Source organism: Lichenostomus cassidix, chromosome Z, assembly GCF_008360975.1.
Source record: "Lichenostomus cassidix isolate B80296 chromosome Z, HeHo_3.0, whole genome shotgun sequence".
NCBI classification, from domain to species: Eukaryota; Metazoa; Chordata; class Aves; order Passeriformes; family Meliphagidae; genus Lichenostomus; species Lichenostomus cassidix.
In genome coordinates, this window is record NC_139511.1 from 17,282,483 (window position 1) to 17,307,461 (window position 24,979).

General features: G+C 47.8%; 1 protein-coding gene and 1 long non-coding RNA gene across 2 annotated transcripts; one reads left to right on the plus strand and one right to left on the minus strand.

Annotated features, from left to right (window-relative positions):
* The first annotated feature begins 3,328 nt into the window (after positions 1–3,328).
* KLF9 (KLF transcription factor 9) lies at positions 3,329–18,811 on the plus strand. The gene is made up of 2 exons (XM_085042791.1): positions 3,329–4,199; positions 15,164–18,811. Exons 1-2 carry the CDS (start codon positions 3,731–3,733, stop codon positions 15,397–15,399), a joined length of 705 nt encoding a protein of 234 aa, XP_084898917.1. The 5' UTR covers positions 3,329–3,730; the 3' UTR covers positions 15,400–18,811.
* Positions 17,411–24,484, minus strand: LOC146424453 (uncharacterized). Its single transcript, XR_014846872.1, has 2 exons — positions 22,310–24,484; positions 17,411–21,256 (listed from the first exon to the last, which is right to left on the minus strand). It is a non-coding gene; the product is annotated as an uncharacterized LOC146424453 (long non-coding RNA).
* Positions 24,485–24,979: the final 495 nt, after the last annotated feature.

A 24,979-nucleotide genomic window follows, 5' to 3' on the forward strand; every position in this document is an offset into this window, starting at 1 on the left:
ATGCACTTGTTCTCCCTCACCGTGCTTGCAGCCCTTGAACCTCACTTCTCCTTCTCTTTGCTTATACCCCTGCAATATCTCCCTGTGCTCCCCTCAAGTGTGAGCCCCTGGCTGTGACCTGGGCCCCCACCTGTGCCTTTCTCACTCACCTGGAGGTCATAGTCTTCATTACTCACAGCTCCCCATAACAGCTCCTGTCTGTGCACTGTCCCTGGGGACCAGGGAATAAGCAGCTGCCTTAAAACAGCCACTGAGAACTTCCACACTGACTCCACACAGATGTGCTTTGTTTCTATACCCAGGGACTGAACAGAGGGCAAGTGTCTGCCCACCAGGAGCTGCTTTGGAGCCATAAAGTGTGGATTGAATTTGGACTTCAGGCTTTCACAAGTGAGTGCTCTTGGGTGACAAATGGTGTTAGGGTTACATCAAAGTGTTGTCACAGGTTTGGAATCATAGAATGGTGTGGGTTGAGAGAGACCTTAAAGATCACCTAGTTCCTACCCCTCTCCAAGTTTAACCTCTCATCTGCACAGTCTACAAGAATCATCCTTGCTTAGCCTAGTTATTGCAAAAAACTAGCTGTGAATAATAAACTGATCTATGCATTAAATGTGTTTTCTGAAACCATGTCCAAGTATTACCATCACCACAGTCAAATCCAAGTGATGGCCCCTATCATCTGGAGATAAAGAGGTCTGTGATCACAGTCACATCTCCAGGCACATATATGTTGCTTTTCAGGAAGTAGTCATGGTCATTTCGATCCTGTCCAAGTATAAAATTCTGCTAGCATTGCTTCTTAAGTGTTGTATGGACCTAATTGGCTTGGACTTTTGGACTGCTACATACATCAAAAAGAAAGGCATGGTTTTGTCTTCAATAGGCAATATATTCTTGGAGGCATATTGGAATTATTTTAAAAGCTTGGTATGCTTCCTCATTATGGAACTGGGCAGAGATTATGTTCTAATCCTTAAATTAGCCAAAAGTTGGTTTAAAACAAAACAAGCTCTCAAACAAAAAAGGTTGGTCTCTTTTATTTTAATTCATTATTAACACTTTCCTCACTGAACTGTACAAATTAGTGTAAGAGGTACATAACTGAGGATTTGCTAACGTGAGAATCTGACATGAAATAAGCAAGTCACCTTCTTGGGTGAGCAACTTGATGTGATTGAAATGTGGATGAGGACATGTCCTTGCAGGATCTTTTGGACACTGTCAGCCAAAGAAGCTCTGAAAGTGCTGTGAAAAAAGATGGCACATACACAACTTGTGAAGCTACATTCTGGATATCCAGATTAATGAGCCAGGGATGCAGCTTTCTGTGTAATGTGCTGTTGCCCCTCTTGAAGGAAACAGAAGGCTGTAGGCACCGGTACTACACAAAAAACAGAGATACATCAACAGCTCTACTGGCACAGACACGACTGTTCCTCCTTCTGTTCCTCCTTCCTATCAGACCTGGAAATCACACCTCTTATTCTGCCTGGTGTCTCTTAAGCACCAGAGGCCAACAGATGCTGGATCAGCTGGGAAAAATGCTGTGAGAATAGGATAAGAGCGACTTACTGACTGATGACTGAGACTTGATGACTGCCTTGTTAGGTACATTGCCCTATTGATGTTTTCTCTTTGGTCTTCATCAACCTACAGATGATCGACTTACAGACCTAGCCTCTAATTCTTTTGTTTTGTTTGAGGGCTTTGCTTTTGGGGGATTTTTTCCAAGTTATGACATGTAAAATTATTCCAGCCTGATGTCAATTATCCATGGCAAAGGATTATTACTGCCTGAGGTTGCATGTAGCGACCTAGTGTGCAAGCATACAAAATGGCTGACATTACTAATTTTTATCTCCTGCAAGAAGAGAACAACACTGCCTCATTTCGGTAACCATTTCCTCATCATTTCCACGTTCAGTTAATGAGATTAACAGCAATCCATAAAGCTCTTCCCCATTCAGGCCCTGTCTGTTTCTGCAAGGAAGGCTGGGCTGCAGCCGAGGGCAGTGACACTGTTAGGGACACTGCCGCGGCTCAGTCTCCTTGGGATGCAGTTCACAAAGCGAGGAAAAGCTCCTCTGTCTGACAGGAGTGCTTCTCCATCTAGATGGTGATGTCAGAGGCACCTGTGTTACTTTGGCTGATACTGTATAAAGGCTCATGTGGACTATTTCAAAGGCAGAGCCTTTCTGCTAGGCTCTCTCCTGACACTGGCAAAACAGCAAAACACACTGACATACTTCACACCTCAGTACTGCTGATGCTGATAACTGCTTTCCCTTCTTTTAAACCGTGCCTGATCCAGGAAACAATTTTTCACTCTTCCCTGGCTGAGAACAGGTCAGGTAACTTTCACAACACTCCATGAGCTCTGCGCGTTCGCTGGAGCAGAGATGGGGGTGGTGTTATTTGGGTAGAGGTGGCACATTTTTAGGATTCGTTTAGGCTGGACCACACTAATTCGATAACAGGCTAAGTGTCAACCTGACCTTTATTTGCCAGCATTGGCAACACGGCAGCGTAACTTTCCATCCGGTGGCTCTGAAACTCTTCCCCGGCGGTGCAGCCCGGTGACCCCCGCCGAGGTACCTGCCCCGCTCACCGTGGGGGCGCGGAGAGCCCCTCCCTGCCCCGCCTGACGGAGCCGCCCGTCTCAGTGATGACGCCGAGGCGATGAAGCGCGTAACGCCACCACAGGGTTTCTCCGGGGGACATTGCGGGGTCCCGCTTCCCGCTCAGCGCCCGTCCTTCCGCCCGCGGGGACCGTGGGGAGCCGTGCGGGGAGCCCCACCTGGCGGGCAGGGATGGGGAGCCCGCTCGGGGTCGCGGTGGGGTCACGGACACCTCGCCCGGGCGGGGCATCCCCGCCGCCCCGCCCGCCCGTCCCCGGCAGCCGCCGCTCCCCGCGCCTCCGAGCGTTGCGCACCTTTGGGGACCAAGCGCTGATTGGCCGAGCGCTGCCAGTGACATCAGCCGGCTCACTTCCCATTGGCCGGCCCGTTGCTGGGACCGTAGGACTTCCAGGGAGCCACTTAACCCTCTCGGCGCCGCAGCCCCGCGCCGCCCCCACCGCGGGCCGGCGACCGAGGCCGCCGCCGGCTCCTGCGGGGTGCGGCCGGACCGGCGGCTCGACCCCCACGGCGGGGAGCGGAGCCGCGGCCCCCGTGCCGTGCCGCGCCCGGCGGGGCTCCGGCATCGCTGCTTTAAGCGGTCGCGGCGGGGCGCCCGGAGTAGCACGCGGCCTGGGGAGGGAGCGCGGGGATTGGCGGGGAGGCGGCCCGGCGGACACGCCCCTCCTAGAAAAGGGGCGCCGTGAGTGGCGGGGGGAGAAAGTAAACACAGCCGGCCGGCCCTGCCCGCGGACCGGCCGGGGCGGGAGGGGCTCCGCGCCTGACGTGATGGGCCCCGGCGCGGCCGCCCCCGGGCAGGAGCACGCGGGGCGCGGGGCGGGCGGTATCCTCTCCCCCGGCCCCCGCGCCGGACCCGGGCCGGCCGCGCGGGCGGTGCTCCCCCCTCGCCGGCTGCGCGCCGCCCCCGGGGGGCGGCGGTGAAGGACCTGCCCGGCGCCCCGCTATTTATTCGCCCCCCACGCCCCCTTCCTCCTCCGCCCCGCTCTTTCCCGCGCCGCGGGCGGGCCATGGCTGGCGGCGGCACAGTCGGCCCGGCGGACGAGCACTGAGGGCGCACGGAGCCCCCCTTGTCGTCGGGGCGCGGCCGCACCATGTCGGCCGTCGCGTACGTGGACTTCGTAGCGGCGCAGTGCCTGGTCTCCATCTCCAACCGCTCCGCCGTGCCCGAGGCGGCGCGGCTGAAGGTGCCGGGCGAGGGGGAGGCGGCCCGGGAGCTGCGCGACCCCCGCGACGCCTGGAAGGACTACTGCGCCCTGCTGGCCATCGCCAAGAGCCTGCTGGAGCTGAACAAGTACCGGCCGCTGCCCGCCCCCTCCGTTTGCAGTGACAGCGTGGAGAGCCCCGACGAGGACGCGGGCTCCGACAGCGACGCGGCCACCGAGCAGGGTTCCAGCCCGCCCCGCAGCCCCCCGCCGGGGCCGCCCCCCCGCCTGCGCGCCGCCGGGGCCGCCCCTAAGGGGAAGCTGGCGGCCGAGAAGCGGCACAAGTGCCCCTACAGCGGCTGCGGCAAGGTCTACGGCAAGTCTTCCCACCTCAAGGCGCACTACCGGGTGCACACAGGTCAGCGGCGGCGGAGGGAGGGGGGCGGGAGCGAGCGCTTGTCCTCGGATGAACCCGGCCAGCGGCGCGCCCGGCATCCCCGCGCGCCCCCTCCGTCCTGCCGCGCTGCTCCGGCTTCGGGGCCGGTTCGTGTCTCTCCCTCCTTCACGCCCCCCTTTCTTTCACCCGCTCTCCCCGCCGCCCTGTCGGACCGGCGCCCCTCGTCCGGCGGAGCTGGCGGCCGTCCCGGGCGGGGCTGCGGCAGCGCCTCCCGCCGCGCCCTGCCCGCCGCCCACCTGCGCCGGCCGGGAAGCGGCGCGGCCCCCGCGGGCAGGGCGAGCGAGCGGGCGGCAGGCGCCGGGGAGCGGAGCGAACTCCGTGTGTCCGGCGCGGCTGGATGGCGGCGGAGCCCGCCGAGTCCGCTCGGGGCGTCGGCGAGGGAAGCCTGGGCGGCGGGATTTGGGTTTCCTGCCGCTGTAGGCGGACGGGCGCCTGCACCGGGTCAGAACTTGGCACCTATTCCCCACGGGAGGCGAGGGCAGCGCCGTCCCCGCCCGCGCCCCTCTCGCTGCTCCCGCCGTCGGAACCCGCGGCCCGCGCCCGCGGAGTTGCCGGTGCGCTCTGCTCGGCTGAGAGGACTGGACGCCCGGGGCCGTGGCGCCGGAGCAGGGGCTGGCGGGGCTGGCGGCTCGCCTCGACTCGGGAGGAGGCGGCGGCGTCTCCCGGACCGCCGCTGAGCTGCACCTCTGGGGCTTGCGGACACACCCCCTCCGGCGGGCTGGCTGGGGAACTCGCTAAGCGCATCACCGAGAGCCGCTGTCAGGCGCTCGGGCTAGCGGCGGAGCGCCGGTGGAGCAGATCGCCCCGGCGCTGCTCCCCGAAGCGCCCCGGCGCTGCTCCCCGAAGCGCCCCGGCGCTGCCCCGCGCCTCCGGCGGAGGGGATTGAGGCGCCGCGCGGGGAGCACCGACCCTGCCTTCCCGGCGGCAGCGCCTCGCGCTGTCGGTTATCGCGACCCAGCTTCGGCGCCTTCCACAAGGGCTTCATTCATCATGTGTGCTCCCATTCTCGGCCCTCGCCCGGGCGCCTCGGAGGGTGTGGCAACATGGAAACCTGGAGATAAAACATATCTGCGGCAGCCTGGCCCCAAGGGGACAGCAGCTGCAGACTTCTCTGTTCGTTTGTCGGTTTTCGTTTTGGAGGGGTTTTTGTTTCTTTGTTTGTTTTAAGACATTCAGTGCAAGTGATTTAATAAAAACCTTTATGGGTCTGAATTGCTCTTGGGATCATAATGGAGTACAAAAGGCTGCGTTAAAAATGCTCTAAATTAAAGGGTTGTGTGCAAGAACAGAAAGGAGTGATTCAAAAGAGACAAATGTGAACACATTTCACGTGCTTCGCATTGGTTCTGTCAATGATGGTGCCTTTTGGGTTTTGTCTGTTGGTGGTGATGGTTAGTGGTGTAGTACAAAACGAGTTTATCACCCCAGGAATGTACTGTGAGGCACTGCTGTAGAATTTAACACAGCTGGGTAGGCTATGACCACCTCTGAACTCCAGCTCAGCGTCCGTTGCCCCAGTTCACCTGTGTTCGTAGGCGTGGGTGCACTGCGGAGCAAGAGGCTCGGTGCTGGTTGCCTACCAGTGCCCTGCTGGCACATCTGCTGGGTGCTTAGCTCAAGGCTGGAGGGAAGTGGGGTAGGATTACTGGATGTGGCTCAGCGATGAGCTGTGTGGTTAGACTGTCTCTATGAGCTGAGAAAGAGGATGGTCAGTGATGACCCTATACTGACCTCATGACCAGTGCCAAGGATTGCTGTGTTACCAGCTCAGAGACTGCAGCTTAGATGCTCTTTTGGAGGCTGCATGTAACTGGTGCTCTCCAAAATGTTGTCTCATAAGTGACAAAGAAAATGTGTTAGCATGATTTCAATTTACTATCCCATGCTCAAATATCCACCCCAATAAGGGAACCAGAATAAATGTTGACTTAGATAGCATTCTGTGTGATGACATGTAAATTAATGTACTGTACAGCCCACACAGCTTGCTGCCAGCAGTAGTGTTATAATAAGTACTGCTGAAGTGGTATGAGGTTTAGCATGTGCTGCTCACAAGTGGGTGGCCTTAGCTCCAAGTATGAGGCGTTTGACTCAGACACACTGATGTACTGTCATGGTAGTTCTGTGTGATTAAAACCACTGCAGACATTCAGGAGTAATGAACTTTTAGAGCTTCCTAATGTGAAGTTAATTGTAGCTAACTGAAATGCTAAATGATACTGATAACGTTAATTATTTTTATAGATGACAACAATTCCTTAGCAACAGTGGGATTCAATGGGACCTCTGGAGTTATTCATAACTGTATATTGCAGAGTATTAATGTGCCCTCCTTAGTACCATTTTATTTCCTTCTTTTCACATAATCTCTCTTTCACCGATCTGACATTTTTCATCGGGCCATCACCTAGATTTCTTGCTGCAGTGTAGCCATTAGTGGGATTAGGTGCACAGTCACCAGTAGAAGCTTCCTGGTCTTAAATTTTTAACAGTTAATCCCAGTCATTCTATCTTGGAAAATGGCTTAAGGATTTGTGTTCACACTTGCTTGTACTCATTGTTCTCTTTTTCCGTGAATCCTAACCAAGCAAGTTGGGAAGCTCTGGATTCTTCTCCTTCTGTGTAGTGATTGGGAATATGAAAACTCAACAGACCATCTTTGGTAACCTCATGCAAAGCAAGAAACAAAATACCAAATCAAGGTAGAAGAGTAGAAGGCAAAACTTGATGCTCAGAGGTTAGAGGCCTGTATCTTATTTATGATTCTTTAAATGTATTGGTTTAAAGGTTCCATATTTCAGGTACTAAAACTATCTGTATAACCGTTTGCCTGAAGTTTGGGCCTTTCATGGTAATGCAAGTTCAAGTTCCAGAAGGCCCAAATTAGCCATCCATCAGAAATTGTCTTTTGAGTTGATCTTTACAGAAAAAGATCAGCAGATGGCACTGCATGTCCTATTTGTGCAAACAGCCCCCTTGTGCTGCCAGTCCCACTCAACTCAGCTTGGCTTTGTAGAGCAGGATTTGTAGGAGGAAGCCAAGGAAGTCTGAATCCTGCCCCTTCTTGGGAGAGTAGTCTTGCCATTCCTCACTAGGCCTACATTCAAAATACATTTGTTTGCAAAGGTGCAGGGATACAAAGACAGGCATGATTGAAACTGAGCTATTGCCTCACCTCTCCCTTAACTACTATCCAAACATGGCTTGGAATTTGTGATTTAAGTTTTGGTGTCTTGAGCAGGACAAGCACGACAGGTAAGGCTGTTCTTCAGCATGAGCAGTGCCCAGGAGCATCTCTGAAGTGCTAGGTGCTTGATGTAGGAGAGGAAAGGTGGCATTATGCCTGATGGCTCCCAAACCAAAAGCTGTTTGTCAGGAAGGCAGGTGGAGGGATAAGTGTACAACATGACCATACCCAAAATCTCCCTGTCACTTATGGGATGACATTGTGAGAGTGTATGACATGTAAACTCAGCTGAAGTTTGGTGGTGGCAGGAGGGATTATGAATGGCCTGTCTGCTTAGGAGTCTTGAGCACTGAGATTACAGACTTGACCTTTGGAGCACAGAAAGTGGCCTAGGTGAGACCCAAGCCCTGGCAGCTGTACAGAGGTCAGGGAATGGTGAAGAACCCATCTGCCCAAGAAAACAAAAGCAACAGCAGGCAAGCAGAGATTTACCTTCAAAATGCACAGAATTCTCTAAATGGGTGGATTTATGGGTTTAGTTATGACAGGTGTTGTGTAGGGTTATTATTAGCCTCAAAGATGGAGCGGGGGACCAACTTAATATAGAGGGGTGTGCAGGCCAGAGGATTTCCAGGGAAAATGAAAGCATACAAGAGTAAACAAGCCATCTCAGTCAGGAGGCCTGGCTGAGGAGTGCAGAGCAAAGGGCAGAGAGAGAAACTGGCAGGAGAAACAAGCTGTACAAAATTTGTGTTTGCTATGATGGTGTGAATGGCACTGAGACCAGGTCTTCTCTGTCCCTCCCCCCTGACCAGGAAGGTACCATAAAAGTAGTTTGTGAGATGCTTCCTCCTACAGGATTTGTAGGAGTTTATTTGCCTTAGGAGGCTGAGGATTGATGGGAATTTCACATACACATCAGGTGCCTTTAATGAAGAGTTTAGATGCACAAAACCCAAACGTGGGAAAGGTTCTGCCTCATCAAGTAGGCTTTTCATCCAACTGCATCATCATGGAAACTGGTGATTGAGACAATGCCAAGAGTTTTGTTACACCAGGCAGCTGATGCACCCTTGAGTGCTCCGAGCATTTGGCTCTCACCAGTGCTTATAGGCATAGGAACCCATAGGCTGAGGTGTGAACTCATAGGTTGACAGTCTGGACAAGGGAGCTGAGGAGCATTTCCAGCAGAGAGTAAGAACAAGCTCTGCAGCTGCCTGTTGCTGCTTATCCATATATCAAGGTGTCAGACCAACCCCCTGTATCAGTGTGGTTTGACTGCGCTGCTTTGTTATTTGTGTTCTAGATTATCTCACTCAATGGACTGTACAGCTGCTGGCATGTTGGCAGTCCTCTGCTCACCAAGAGCTTTTTTGGTGATTGCATTTGACCATAATCTGAAATTCAGCATTTTAAGCCCCTCCTATCCAGCTCATGCAATGTCACTTAGCCAGATTCTTTAGAACAGGACCAAAGAGCAAAAAATGGAGCTGGCAAGATATTTTTTGCCAAATTCAGATTGCCATGTGAAACACCATGGTTAATGAAAATGTGCGAATTGCTGGAATTCTAATGAGCATGTTTCCAGGTCTTGGAGAAGTGATCATGCTGACTGGGAGCCATGCCAGCTGAGTAAGGTAGGCAAAAATCCTCAAGATTAATTCAAAGTTGCCTGATTCCCAGTTGTCTTGTTTTCTGATGAAAAAATTAAAATTTTAACCAGATGCGTGTGTCACTTGTGGCAAAGTGCTCCAAAAATATTCATTTATCAATTGAGTCAGGGTGACAGAGTTCACATGCAGGACAGGAGCAGTGAGCAGGCATTATCCATAAGAGCACAGCTCCTGCTTCCAGATGGATGTATTGAAACTGCAGCTTTACAGAGTTGCTGCACACTGTTTATGGTGTGGCACCGAAGACCATGTGGTGAGTGTCATTGCTCTTGTTAGCCCGTGTTTCTTGCAGCCCCAGCTGTTAGGATCCCTGCAGGAACTCCTTTGTTCCTCTTTGTTGGCTGCCGTGTTGTTGTGCACCAGGCTGCTGTTCCTGTGCTTCCGGCTTTGCACAGCTTCCAAGCCTGCAGCTGGAAGAGCAGGGAAGGGCCAATTTAGGATTAAACAAACAGTGTCTGAGGGAGTGACAGCAAAGCATACTTCAGATACTGTTCATTTGTAGTGCAGTTCACCATCTGTATTCAGGTTATGATGAATGTGCATAGCCTGAGAGTATTCTATAAATACCTTAAACTTGAGGGAAAAGTCTGTTGAAACACTAGCTAATAAATTCAGAGTAAAATAACAAAAGTTGCATTCTTCTGAATGCATGTAAAATTGGATTCCTCCTTTCCATGTCAAAGCTGTTTCCTCTTAGCAAGCATTTGATTATTCATGCAGGACAGGAGCTTAAACCCAGTGTTGTTTGATCACACGTAAGTGCCCTAAGCACCGGGCTAGGACTTGGTGTCTCTCCATTGTTTAGTTATTATTCAAGTATTGCTGAAAAATGGAGGAAGTTCACCTAAAGGTAAGTCAGGAAAGGAGAAGAGGTAGGAACTTGTCCCACATATCCAAGAACGTACTGCTGAGGCCTCTCACCTCACCCATGAAAGTGTAGATTTAAGTCCAGTGAGGTTTGGAAAGGTCTTTCCTCTCCTGAGTAGCTTCCCTGGCTGATCTCTGTCTCTCTGTATGTGTGTACGGAGGCACAGTCTCCTAGAGAAAGCCTTTTGCAAGGCAGTCAAGGAGGCTTGTGCTCTGGTAAAGAAGCTGAAATGGCATCCCTTGCTTCTGATACTGTGTCACAGTGGGATAGGAGCAAGACAGTTTTCCTGGAATTTAGTCTCTGCAGCAGCAGGTTGTAGCAGGTGGTTTTGCATCTGGACTTTTGAAAGGGACTCAGAACACCTGTATGTCCAAGCTGCTGCTGAGTGGTAGATTTAAGAATGTCAGAACATTCTAAATACCTGCTGAAAGCAGCATTTTAACATGTGAATCAACTTGCTGTGTTTAATCCTAAATCCTGGTAGAACAAACCTCTTGCTGGAACCCATCCATCTGTCGCCTATCCCATCTGTTTGATCTGTTGTCTGGTTGGATGACCACGGTTTAGGGGTTCCAGAAAGGGGTTCCTTGGTTCAGGTATATGGTCCCTAACATCCTCACTGCTGATCTCTCTCTGCACCAGTATCTGAACAATGTTGCCGTGTGTTTTAATGATCTGATTTTGGAATATCTCAGAAAAGGAAAAAGCCTGCTTGAAAGGCCTCCAGTCTGTCTGCCCTGAATATCTATCATCACCAGAATATCTTGCATGTGGACACTCAGTCAAAGTCCAGTGTCCCATAGGAAATTGCTCGTTGAGGGTGTGTGCAGCAAACAACTGGGAAGAAAAGTGAGAGATACCTGAGACAGCAGCTATTCTGTGTGTTAAAGCCATCATGAACTGCAGCTCCTAACCTCAGTCATCCACACATAAAGCAGCATTTTGTGGTGAGAAGGCAGATGAGTAATCAGGATACCACTACTACCTGTACTTATGTTAATGAGTCTGCTAATGCCCACTCTGTATTCTTTTTTCGGAAACCCTTTCTGCGTAACACTGAAGTGTAGGAAAATCTGAAATGTCCCCGGGTAGAAAAAAAAAGGTAAATTAGTTTTTGTCTATTCAGAATAAAATGGAAATGGGATAAAATAAAGTGGACCTGCTTCAGGTCATATAAAGTAGCTTGGGTATAGAGTTTAAACTTGCACAGAGAGAACAAACGAAACATTTTTGGTAGAGGGAGGGAGAAGGAACAAGTAGAAAATGGCAGGTGAAGCAAGAGAGCTAAGATTAAAAGGATCTGCAAAGGCCTTTGCATCCGTATGGGATTTAAAGTAACCCAGGACTGCAGGAGCAAGAGTTCTTTAGACTGCAGAGAAGACCTGTGAAGCACCACTGTTAGCTTAGTAATATGTCTCACTGTATTCCTGGTGCCACACAGCACGAAGAATGGGAGTCTGCAGATGCACCTGTTCCTACAACCTATAAATCAGTTTCTCATTCACTTCTTACTTCCATAAGCTGCCCTGGATATATGTGTATATACATACACATATTATTTTCTAAAGAAAATTATTTACATCTTGTGTCTGTTGTGTTTGGATCCTATCACACATAGGTTTATATTATCATGATATACCATTGACCTTTCCTTCATCCCTTGATGGAAAATCCCATTGGAGGCATATCTTAAAATATCGGTAGCATACTAAAGGAATCAGTGCATAATAGCACTGTGTTTTGATAATTCGTTCTGCTGTTTCAAGCTTTTTTGTTTCCCCATCAACCCTAAAACTAAGGGAGAAAAATCATGAGGAAAAGATACGCCTTGCCAGAGCTGACGCAGAAATCCATGTCTCCAGATGGAGGCAGCACTAGCTAGCTCTGCAGCTCGCTTGGCCACTGCCTGCCCAGCAAGCATAGGAGCTGCAAGACCTATTTTCTCAGTGGGCTCTTCCACTGATATCTGTACCTCTTTAAAAAGAAAGCGTGTCAAATACAGCAGGGAGAGCTTTGTTGAGTGGACAGTTACCACATGCCATCAGCCATCTCTGCCTTGCATTAAGAGCTTCCTGGGGACACATTCCATGCCTGCATTGCACCTATTGAGTCACTGAGGCACCGTCCCTTTGGGCTAGTGTCATCCCTTACAGCTTTGCAACCAAGGCAAGCAGTGAATCCTCAGGCTCGGAGACAACCCCTGAGGGTCTGGAAAAGCCTCTCTCCCCCTTGTCTCTCTGCTCAGAGAAGCCTGGAGTTAAATGCATCCAGGTGTCAGGGATTGTGCCTACTTTCATAAGGGCACTTCCAAAGTGGCTGTGACAGCTTGCTCAGGTTTGTACTGCCGAGGTGGTGAAGCCATTCTCAGCTGCTGTACATGTGAGCCCGGCAGTGGGTGGGGTTAGTGCTGGTGGCATCCAGGTGTGTCTGAGGGAGCGTGGCCACCCATCTCTGCCTGCAGTCCCTGCTGTGTCCCCGTCCTGGTGCACAGCAGCTCTCCTGTTGGTAGCAAGGCACGTCTGCACCGTGCCAGGCTCCCGCAGCCTCTGTGTCCTCCCCAGCCAAGCCCAGGGATCACTCCCTGCAGAGTACAGTGCCAAAGGCACAGCAGGCCAGGCGATCCTCAAGGGATCCTGAGCAAGCCCTGCCTTTCCCTAAAGCTTTGTGGTTACCCTACATAACCTTGGAGTGCTTTCCCCACGGTGTGTGAAATGGGTGTGTGAGGTAGCAATAATGGAGGTCATGCTGCTCCTGTCATGTGTTAGAGGGAATTCCAGAAGCAGGGTTTCATTTTTCCTTCCCATGTGCAGTTCAAGGAGGGCATGGGGAGGTGCTCAGGTCCTTGAGGGCTGCTTGAGGCCAGATTTTAAACACTACTTTTAGGCACTCAGGTTGGATTTAAGCACTTAGGTTGGATAGTACCATGCCTAAAATGTAGGTGCTGCACGCCAAAGATTGTGATGTTAGTTATCCAGCCTAGGCACCTAATCCCCCTGTTGTGCAGCCAGGCACTTCTGCATGCTGAAGAGCTGTGCTGAGGTAGGTGGTTGGTGGTTTCTGGGGATGAGGCAGGATGCCTCAGTTGCTCCCGCTGCTCTGGGGCGTGAGTGCCTGACACAGAGGCATATATGAGATGGCTCCACACGTGCAGGATGTATAGCACTCCTCCCACGCTCCCAGGGGGAGCTAGAAAGCTGTTCTGCACCTCCCACTGCCACCTGCTTCCAGGAGCTGTGACAGAAACCATGAGATAGATTGCAAAAGCGCAGCACAAGTGTAACATTTGCCTCAGAGGCTAAGGAAGGTGCTGGGCTGGGCAGTGTTGTGGGGCCTCTACAGCTTCCAGTGCTGCCCCGCTGTGTAGCTGCAGTCATGGCCTTCATGCATGCGTGACCCTACGTACTATTTTAATTTGTTTTATACAGTCGGTGGTTGTTAAGAAGATCTTCCAACCATGTCTAAAAAGCATACATCAGGGAGCCAAGAAATGAATTTATAACAAACAAAATAGCCCCGGCTCAGGATGGCTGGCAGCTCTGCCTCCCCCAGGCTCGGGCACCCAGCTGGCTTGACTTCCTCTGCCCCATCCTTCTCCCTGACGGAGGACCAGCATGGCCATGAGGCGAAGGAGGCAAGTGCAGGGGGAGCAGCTGCAGGGCTGCTGTGACCTACAAAGTCCCACTCATCCTACTCAGCTCCATGGCACACTGCTTGGTGTGGAATAGGGCAGCTGCCTGTTAAGGAACACAGATCATCAGGAGGCCAAATGGCGAAAGCAGCCGCATTATTCAGGGCTCACTAGGGCTTTCAGGGCCCATGGTGTAGCTCCACCTCAGCTTACCTGGTCTGTCCTTATCCTTCCTTGGCCTTTTGGATGCCAACAGTGAGTCCCTCCCCACCTCCTTTCTCCTCCCTGTAACTCTGCCATACTCTCTACTGCCAGTTGTCCTCCTGGCTTCAGGGTTGTTCATTTAAGCCTGTAGCTTTTTGTCTCTGCTGTTGTGTCTGTGGAGAACTCCAGGACTCACTTGTAAATGACTCCTTTTTTGTTACCTTTGAATGTAAGATGAGCTTACCTGTTGTGCCAAACCTCACAGTACCAAGAAATACTGGAATTCTTCTGAGCTAGAAAACTCCTGGGATAGCTTTTATATTTCATGGTTGACTATAAATAGCTGTCACATAGTTGCCATTTATATTCCCTGCAGGAGACTTTGAAGAAAGCAAGGCATCAAAACTGCAGTAGTGAATGGTGGCTGTGGTCGAAAGCTTTTGTGTGAACTTAAAACACCTTCAGTTTCCATCTGTGCTGTGTACTAGGGTCAGCCTTGCTGCTCAGGAGGCATTGTGTGTGTACCTGAAGGCAAAGCCTGTGCAACCCTCAGAGATGAACTGTAGGGATGTGGAGTGCTGGGAAGATGACATGGAGTGCTCTTCAATTCTTGCACCCTTATTTTGTAAAAACAAAGTTGTGGTGTGGCTTAGGTTAAGGTGTTTGGATTTGCTTTTCATCATTATAGCAAATACTTATTCCAGTAGAGTGTGAATAATGAAGTGTTTTTCCCGTCTTCAAATCCTCTGAGAGATTGGTACTATGTGGAACACCTTGGATTTTCAAGGGAGGGTCTGAGACAGGAGCATGAGACTTCTCTGTGCAGGTGCAGCTGTTTTGCCCTACATGTTTGCAGCCCTGAGGCTTCACTGTTCCCCAGTGCCTCCCCACTCAGTTCTTCATGGCCTGGAATGACTTATCCTAGGTGATCCTTTTTCTTTTTTTTTGCATTATGTTTTAACTGTTGCAAATAATGTAAGAATTCATTAGAATGGAAGTAGAATGGAAGTGTCAGAGGAATAATTCTGGCACTGCTTTCCCAAACTACTGTAGTGAGACCAACATGGAAAACATACAGGCACAGGCAGAGCTCATCTGTTGTTTTGACAGTCTTCAGGTCATGTAAGGTTCTCACTAGAATGTGAGTTTCATGTGTTTGGAGGGGTTTTTGGCTTCTACTGGAGGTGAGACTGAAACCTGATGAAGTGAGTTATCAACAACTCCACAGACGTTGGCACCATGGCAGGAAACAAAAGCAGCTTTTTCCCCTCAGCAACATTTTCTGGCTCCTTAGCAAAGCTGCGATATGCCGATTTGCATTATCCCTGCCCCCCTAAATCTCTTGTTATTCTTTCCTCCCCACAGGTGAGCGACCATTCCCCTGCACGTGGCCTGACTGCCTTAAAAAGTTCTCCCGCTCTGACGAGCTCACGCGGCACTACCGCACCCACACTGGCGAGAAGCAGTTCCGATGCCCCCTCTGCGAGAAGCGGTTCATGCGGAGCGACCACCTGACCAAGCACGCCCGCCGCCACACTGAGTTCCACCCCAGCATGATCAAGCGATCCAAAAAGTCCAGCAGCTCCAGCAGCTCCTTGTGAAGGCAGGGCTGGCCCTGGGAGGGGAGTGGGGAAGAGGCAGGCTGTAGCGAGGATGCAGGCAGTGGTGCCAGAGCACGAGCGTCCGCTGCGGTGCCGGTCACCCTCGCTGTCCAAAAGCACATGTAGCCGGCATTATAAAAATTAAAGTACTCAGTATCCCCCCCCTCCCCATCTTCCACCTCCTGGCCCTGCACTGGGAACAGTCTGGAACAAGTGGGCTGTGGGGTGAGCTGAGGGAGGGGACAGCCAGTGAGGAGGCGACCACCTCCTCCAATGTAAAGCACTGATACTGGTGTACATAATATGACTGAGCGGTCTGGCCTGTGCCACCACAGTAGCATGACCCCAAAGTCTTTGTGATTGCTGTGTCATGAACATGTTTTGTTGAACAGTGTAATGCTGCTTGTATTTAGAGCTTGTCGAGTAAAAACACTTTCTGAGTCACATAAATAACTCTCAGATAAAAGCTCCATAGCACATTGTAGAAGTGGGTTTACTTCTGTGTATCTTCTGCGATCCTGCACTTAAAGAGACTATCAAGAAAAACATTACATATGTTACGAATAGTATCTGAATGATATACTGAGATAAGCTGAATTTATACTCAATAAGGCCCATTCAAGTAAATAGGCCTTTCTAATTTTTCTTTGTATTAACTATACTTTTGAATATAAGCTGGACTTTTCCGGTAAAAACGTGTATGATTCAAGAAGATACTTAAAGCAAAAAAATCCCCACAAACAGCTCAGTAATTTTCTGACTGTGTGTGTATTTAGCTCTGTTATTCACTTACGTGGAAAAATACAAGTTAGCCTAGATAATGTGGCAGGCATGTGGGAGCTGAAGCATATGTCTCTCATATGATCCTATACTTTACTTGTGAATAATACAGTACTGTACTATAGAAATGCCACTAACAGTGCTTTATTCTGCTGTGGTTTGTTTGAATGGGTGCACAAAGCAGCTACCATCTTTACAAACTGCTGCTTTTTTAAAGGCTTTTTCTCTTCCTACACTTGGCCTTAAAGATTTATTCTCTGCATACCATGGCCTAACTCCCTTGGAGTCCTATGGGAGTTGCATGTGTTTGTGAAGAGAGTAGACCTTTCCTTAAGAGCACTCTGCTAATGGAAACACCTAAAATTATTGTAAGGAGCACTTTGGAAGGGCTCCTGCATCTCTTGATTGCTCTTTCTCTGGAGTAAGGGGGAATACCACAAACTGATTTGAAATAAAGAAGCCGTCTTGCAATACTCCTTTATGACATAAGCTTCTCTTGGTACTTTGTACCTGTGTCATGCATGGCATGTCAAATGCTGATAAAGGTAATGTTACTTTTTTTTTTTAAAGCTATTTTTTGATCTTTAAGAGGAACAGAAAGATCACCGAATGAAAACTTTCAGCTGTGGTCATTAGCAAATATTTCAAATTTTTTTATGTTAAAAGCATGAAAAGTAAGAGGTTGTCAGTGATACATTTTTCCCCTTCCAGCTGCATAATGGGGGGAGAATTCTGTTTACACTTTTTTTTTTCCAGAAACATTCTTCTGTTTGGTTTTTACCCCTTCCTCCAGAAGAGGAAGGGGAGGTGCAGCCCTACTACAGAGACTTAGGGCCAAATTAATTTTGTGAGTATTTACACTGAAACCCAAAGTGTCTCCACTGCAGATGAATTTAGGTCATCTTGTAAAATTCTGTACATAAAAGATCTTGTTAGCACACCTGCAATTACAGTATCTTATTGTTATATCTGATAAAAAGCTTGCTTCTTAGAAACAAACATAAAAAATTAACTTGAAGAGTAAAGTGTTTTCCTCTGCAGTTGTATATGGCTTTCAGCATTAGAAATCAGTTTGCATACTGTGTTTTTACCTGTGTAGTTCATAATAGATTTCGTCTATGTGAAGAGAACTGCTTTTAAAGCATTGGGGATATTGAACAGTCTGTGGAATAAAAGGGATGTGTTTTCTTCAGTGAAGACATCAGGAAACCAAGCACACTTTCTACCTCCGTTTCAGCTTTTTGAAACATTTATTTTACAAACCAAACTTTAATTTCTCGTATTCAGATTGAGTCATAGGGACATAAGTTCTTTGTAATAAAAACTGGTAGTGTTGGTGTTTCTATTGATCTAGAAATACAGGAAGTGTTCTGCTTACCAGTACTGTTAATGCTGCCTTGTGGAGTAGGGTCCGGGTCACGAGCAGCCCAGTGAGGTTCAAAGGTGCATGTATGTTCATCTTTGTTCTTCTTTCTGAAGGTCAAGCTAGATTTCAAGTCTCCGTCCTGTAGTCTGGATTGTTGCCATTTTGTGGGACACGTGCAGCACTTGGAAAATTAAAGCCTGATCCTGTGAAACACAAGAGATCCTCACATCCAGTCGACCACAACTGGAAGCCACAGCTAATAAGCAGCTCCTAAATCAGTACATAAATGTTTTGGTCACTTAGCTACCAGGATTAACTGATATATGGAAGTAAATGGTCAGATTTATGGTTTCCATGTTGAGTATTTGGGGCAGAATGCACATTTAAAGAAACACCGTTGTTCCTGCAAAGTCTGAAATAGGTGGGAGGTACCTTAGTCCATGGGACAATGGGATATGCAAGGCACGTGTTACCAGTGCCAGTGACAAGATCCTGTTCTGAAAAGAACCCTTCCTAAATGCAAATGTGTGCTGTATTTCAGCATTGGAAAGACAGGATTAATGTGATTCATTAACCACTAACAGAATACAGTGGGAATAATCAGGTTTGGGGATTTCATTTTACTGTTTCGTTCATTTGTTTTGGGTTTTTTTTCTTTTTTCTTTCAGTAAAAGCAAACAATGGCTTTAGCACCTAAAACAACCTGCAGGTTAGTTCCTTGCGTCTTGAAGTTAAGTTTTGAATAGTGTTGCAAGTATTGGAAAAGAAAAGGTAAATCAGGTTCTCTAATACTGTACGTACTTGTTGTACTATTTTGAAAGTACTTAATAGCGCTGATGTTAGGACAGCTCCTCTCTTTGATTAAGAAAGTCCATTAGTATAGAGAAGTCATGGATTTAAAGGTATAGCTATATAACATAGTTCTTTTTGAACATTTTTCATGACCGACATTACAGATCTGTTTTCAGCTTGCAGATGGACTTAGCCCAGCATACAGCAGACTGGACACATACTTCAAAATGCTGTTTTACAAATCAGTGATCTGTAACACTGTAAGAAACCAATTCCCAACAGTTTAATCAGTTTTATTTTTGTACAGTATTCGTATTCTTTATAAGTTATTTTGCTGTCCTGTTTTGTAAATCACATGAAATTGTAAAAAAAGGAAAATAAAAAAAAAGTAGGTATAGATGTTTTTGTACATATGTATATATATATTGTCCAAATAAAGAAAAAATGAATAAAAAATCCAAACATTGTCTTGAATGACTGGAGTCAAGCAGTGGTCATGTAAACCAGCGATTGACTACTAAAAAAGTACTGCACATTATGAAATCCGTAGTTTGAGCAGTGGGCGAACCAGCTTCAAAGGTCTTAGTGTGCTAGCCATTATTTAGCTTGGGTCATGTTTCTCTACTTTTCCAAGGTGTTTCCCCAGGTATTCCTTCTACCAGTACTGCAGGGAGATAGAGACACAACTTGTACTCTAGTGTCCAGTCACCTGCATGTTCCAGCTCCCAAGAAGGCTGTCTCCCATTGCTCTGTGGCTTTTGAGCTCAGAGTGGTGCTCTCCCTCACACTGTGCAGCTGCTCAGTGAGCTAATGACACTTCAGCCTGTGCAGCCACACTGCTGCCTTGAACTTTCCACGGCTTTGGAGGGGTCGCTGGTGTATGGAGATAAAATTAACATCTGCATGGCCTCTGAAGGAGGGAAAGGAAAGATACCCTGTGCCAAAAAGCTCCCTGACATGTATGGTCATGGACATCACAGTTACTGAAAGCAGCCAGTTACAGGGACTACCTTGTGGTACAGAGGCACGGTGTGACTGCAACGGGTGTGACTGCAAGATGAGCCCTGGGCCCGAGGGGACATGTAACCTTCCAGCAATGCAGGCAGGGACAAATGGGTGGAAGCATGCCATTTGCAGCTGGAACAAAATTACTTGTAAGTAGCTTCCAGATTTGACTTGATGCTGAGTTGGAGTTTTCTCTTCTTGGGTTGGATGGCTGAAGGACGGATAAAACAAACTCAGCATAATGTTTTCTTTTTTTAGCTTGTCATTGATTTTAGGAATAAGGGACACAGGGCTGTGGCATTGGCCTTATTCCCTTGCAATCCAGTCATAAAAGACTTTCCACAAATTTACCATTTTTCATCTTAAACCTTTAATATTTGGTTTTAGTGCTGCAATTTGAACAGCTATGAAAATCTTCCTAGTGTAGAGCAGGCCTTAGGAGAATGTTTCCAGCCACTGAGATCTAGTGCACTGTACAGAGGGACCTCGCCAGGAGTGGTGTAAATTTTGACTAATGGCTACATCATGCAAAGACTTTGATGCACTACAGTGTCCTGGCAAAATTGCCATAGGGAAGTGTGACCCTGAACACAGACCAGCTGATTCTGAGAGCACAATTTCTATACGGTTGTGAGGTCTCTTGTATTTTCATTTTTCCTCTCTGCCAAGTACAAAAAAAGGAAACGTGCCACAAAATATCTTAAAAGTCCCGTTAAATGCCTGCAGAGTGGCTCAGAAAGCCGCATACAAGGAAGGTTGGCTTTCTGAATCTGCCTGCTGGGTGAGCTAGGTAACTTTGATCTCTATAGGTGTCTGTAACTGTGTTCAGCACTCACTCTTCCAGGGTTAGTCTGTGAAGTTTCACTTATGCATGAGGGCCCTGTAACAACCACTATTTTCTCAATGGCTTTTGCTTTGGAAACAAAATCTCTTTCAGGCTGAACTCCTCACACTGCTCAACCACATCAGAAGAATTTCATTAGCAGAAACCTAATGCAAATGCACAATTGTCAGGACACTACTTGCTCAAGTACTCTTTAAGAGACTCCCTAAATGCAGGGGAAGCTTTCCCAATGGCAGGATTTTTTCAGCTACCATGCTTTCACTGCCATGATCTCCTCAGCTGAGAAACTCTCTGACCCCTAAAACACCTCATCAAACACTTCCACAGGTATTGTGGAAATCTTCCCATTTCAAAAAGAGAAGGTCTCGACTGCCATCAGTTCTAATCCTGAACAGACATTTGTTTCTGTATGATTACACAATGTTCTTCTGGCTCATCTATGGCTTTTGGGGTCACCTAGATCCCTCTTGCTTTCAGACTATATTTTTGAAATTGCTACAACTGTTGCTGTATTTTTACTGGCTTGTGACCTTCAGCTGATAATTGAAAAATATCCTATCAATCTCCATATCAAACCCCATCAGTCTCTGTTTCACACTGTCTATGGCCTCTTAGGCCATATAATGCCTGTGTTTCTGCACAGCAAAACACAAGGTACTAAGGAAAAGGAGTGTGTAAACCTCAGCACGAGGAGAATCACTGAGTACATAAGGTCAGTTCACCATCACGAGATCCAAAAATGCCCTTTTGGAATTCAGAACGCATGGAGAAAGAAAACAGAGCACAGGCAATATCAGATACCTCCTAACACTGTGTTATGAAGATGCATAGAGAAGTCTTGGACTTCCTCAGTGGCTTTTTCTTCCTCTTCTGGCTAATGGGCAGGGGCCAGAAAGACAGCAGCAGAAGTTTCAGAAGATGCACATGCAAGGTGTATTACAGCTTCCTAGAAGAACCACATACCATGGTTTGGGCTCCTCTGCTCTTAATGACTGCTTTGGTGGCCTTGAAAAGTGTTTCCAAGCAGAAAGCACCTTTTGAGGGCCTATGAAGAGCCATGCATAACTGCTCTGTCAAAAAACACAAGGGAAAACCACAACTGAATTATTAGCCTGTGCAATGCTGGCAACAAATCACTGCATCTGCTTTCCTGGATTGCATAAAATAATCCAGGCCTTATCTGGAAGCTAAACTACATTCAACTCTCATATCTAAATAACTGTATTTCTTAGTGGTATCATTTTTAAACAAACATTTCAAGGGGGACAGCCTTACTATAAATGTATCCAAACTGAAATAAAGGATTCTCCCAATATAAGCTACTGCAATGATTCTTCATGAACATACTGATTTCTGTCATACTGATGCTCAGGGAATTGCATGCACATTGGTGACTGTACCACTTCAGCTATATTGGCACAAGGACAGTATATTTTCTACAGTAAAGTGTATTTTAAATACTACAAAAATTCTGACCAGAAAAGTCCTTAATAGACAGTACAGTTCAGCTCAGAAACAGACACAAAGCAGAATCAGATTCCTCAGCCACTGGGGCCCACAGGAAACTGTAACATCAGCAGCTTTTCACCTAAACAATCCTTTAACCATCACTTGCAGGAGCACAAAGTGGGGCTGATACTGTTGGTGGTATCTGAGAAGTCCACTTGCACTCCTTGTACCAATCATCTGCTTTGAATCTATGCTGTGTTTGTAATTGCTCAGGAAAACCAGCAACAAAACCAACCAAACAACTACTCCTGCAAAAACAAACAAACAAACAAACAAACAAAAAAAAACCCCTAAACCAAAACCAACCAAACCAGACCAAACAAAAAACCCAACAAGAAACCAAACCAAACCAAAACCAACTACCACACCAAACAAAAAACCAACAGAAAAACCCCAAAACCCAACCATCAAAAAAATGCCTTTACTGTCCATGAAAACACTATTACATTACCCAAACTGAGGTAAACCACTGTTAATGGACTGCAATTAAGGTCAAGCTGAGTACGGTTCACTGTCTACAACTATGGTTACAAACTGGGAAGGGGGAATAGGAGATTTTTCCCCTTTAAATCACATGATCTAGATTCACTTTGAACCATCCATGTTAATGTTACCTGTGCAAACTTCTGCTCTCTGTTCTTTTCCAAGGCTCCTTGATATCTTCTCCCACTATCTTCTGAATTGTCATCTTTCCCCTTCTTCTTGCTTCCTGCAAAATCAGCTTTGTCCACTACTGTGCATGGTTTCTCATCCCTAACAAAGTAAAGTCTGTCAATCCTTTCCAGCTAACTTGCCATGTTCTCACCTCCCTGCTTCCCAAAGAGCTCAGGCTGTGAGCCAGTGACTTGCTCTTCTGTGAATATACAACAAGCCAAGATATTTGCCAAGATCTCATGTAGCTCCAAGTGCAATAATGACAGGTGTATCATGTTTTGAGACCAACATACAGAGTGGTGGGCTAATCCTAGGCATTAGCTCAGGGCCACACAGCCACTTGCTCACCCTCCCACAGTGGGATGGGTCAGAGAATCAGAACAGTAAAACAGACAAAACTTGTGGGTTGAGATAAAAAGTTTAATTGGGAAAGCAAAAGCTGTGTGCAAAAGCAAGGCAAACAAGGAATGAATCCATTATTTCCCATCAATAGGCAGATGTTCAGCTATTCCTGCAGAAAAGCAGGGCTCCATCACACACAGCTGTTACTTCAGAAGACAACTCCAAACACCCCTCCTTCTTCCCCTAGCTTTTACTGCTGAGGACAATGTCATACACCATGACACAGCCCTTTGGTCAGTTGGGGTCACCTGTCCTGCTTTTGTCCCCTCCCAAATTCTTGTAAACTTCTTGTGCTAGTGGGGCAGTGTGAGAAACAAGAGAGGCCTCAATGCAGTGCAAGCACCACCCAGCAGTAGCTAAAACATCCATATGTAACCAACAGTGTTCTGGCCACAAACCCAAAACATGACCCCATACAAGCCTCTACGAAGAAAATTATCCCAGCCAAAACCAGTATCACTGTCAAAACCCCCCCCATTGGCCTAGTGGGCTTAACAGATCAATAGAAGACTGAATGACTGGGGAATTACTTCAAGAGCAACTGGGGAGCAGATTAGTGGAGAAAAGCTGGTGGAAATCTGCTGGAAAACATAAAGATGGGAATTGGTGTCAGAGGATTGCACCACTGGGAAAGAGCTGAGCCATGGGAGAGGTGGGTAGGTTGGCTGCTGTAGTGCTGCTTATCCCATTACTTCTGCCACTGCTGTTGCTACTGGCCTTTACTTTTCCATGCTTTCCCTGCTGCCTTTCAACACTGCTACAGTCAAGCCTGAAAAACTTTCATTGGCTAAAAGTATCTGCTTTCTGCACTCATCTCCCCTCTCCTTACCAGTTCAGCCTTGTCAATGGCTGAAGTTAGCACCAAAGTAAAATGAGGTATAGCAACTTCTAGGTGAGCCCTTTTACAAAAAATTGCCCTTCACACAGGCTACTGGAATAAGCAAAGGACTCTGGATCAAAGAGCCTCATAGAAGCACAGCTTTTGGCAAGCCTAGTCTGGCTGCAATAGAATAGAAACATTCATGTGATTTTCAGATGTTCAGGCAGGAACAGGTGAAGAATTTTTCTTGGAGCAGAGGAGGATTTAACTTCCTTCCGCATCTCCTTTCTCTCCCAAATTATAGCGTACAGGATCATGGTTTTATTCTTAATTAGCAAGGTATGGGGGAAGAAATGCTTCCAGAACAAAAAGTTCTAGGAAAAGTAATTTTGGACACTGTGTTTTAGTGAGTCAGAAGTGAAGAGTTATTCTGGCTCAGTTATTTACAGAGAAGCTAGAGTGCCAAGGTTCCCCCTCCCCTGCTTTCTATGAGGTAGCTCTCTCATACACCTCCCATCAGACACTGTGCCAATCTGCCATGGTTTAGGAATGGCACTCCCCAATTCAGTGCCCCCACCAAGACTCTCCAAACCAGACACTGCTCTCTCGCTCAGTTTTCCCCTCCTGCTGCAGTGTACCCGAGAGGAGAACTGGAGGCACAAAACGCAAACATGACAGGTTGAGAGAGGTAAGAATTATTTACTGCAAAGAGACGAGAAAACAAGCAGTAACAGCAACAATACTAATGACAGAGAGTACAGGAAAAGCAACCATTCACATGGAGAAACTCCCCAGTTATAGACAATTTTAGAGAATACTTTTAAAACCAAGATCTTTCAATACAGTGAACTGACAGATAAGCTTCTAGCCTCAATTATGTTGAAGACACTCTGCTGTCTCTTCACAGACACAGCCCAAAGTTCCAGACTTTTAGATCTTCTGTTAAATGCTTGTGTTGGGACACTAATAGAACTTCCTCCAGGAACTCGTTTCATAGTCAGATAATTTCACTGACCAACACTGGCCTGCAGTAAAAAAAAAGTGTGGCTCTCTACTGAATTGAAGGCTCACGTACCTATTCAAAAGAACAATTACAGTATTGTCTTGGGGATACCTATTTATCCCATCCCATCTTTGGTTTTTTGTTGTTTTGTGTCCGGGATGGCCATGCCCTGCCCAAGCCTCCCCCGCCCGGCTCCAGGGATATTGAAATAATTGCAAGCCAGTTTGGGATTTCCTGCGAGAGCTGGGGGAGAGACAAGGGGAGCTCTGCTCTTCCATCTGCACAGGTGAGTTCAGGCAGTGAGGTAGCACGGGTCTGTCTGAGGACACAGCTGCCGCTTGGTTTTTGCCCGATTTGTCCTCCTTTTCCCTTCAGCAGCGTGCTTGGAGCTTACTGGCTTGCTTC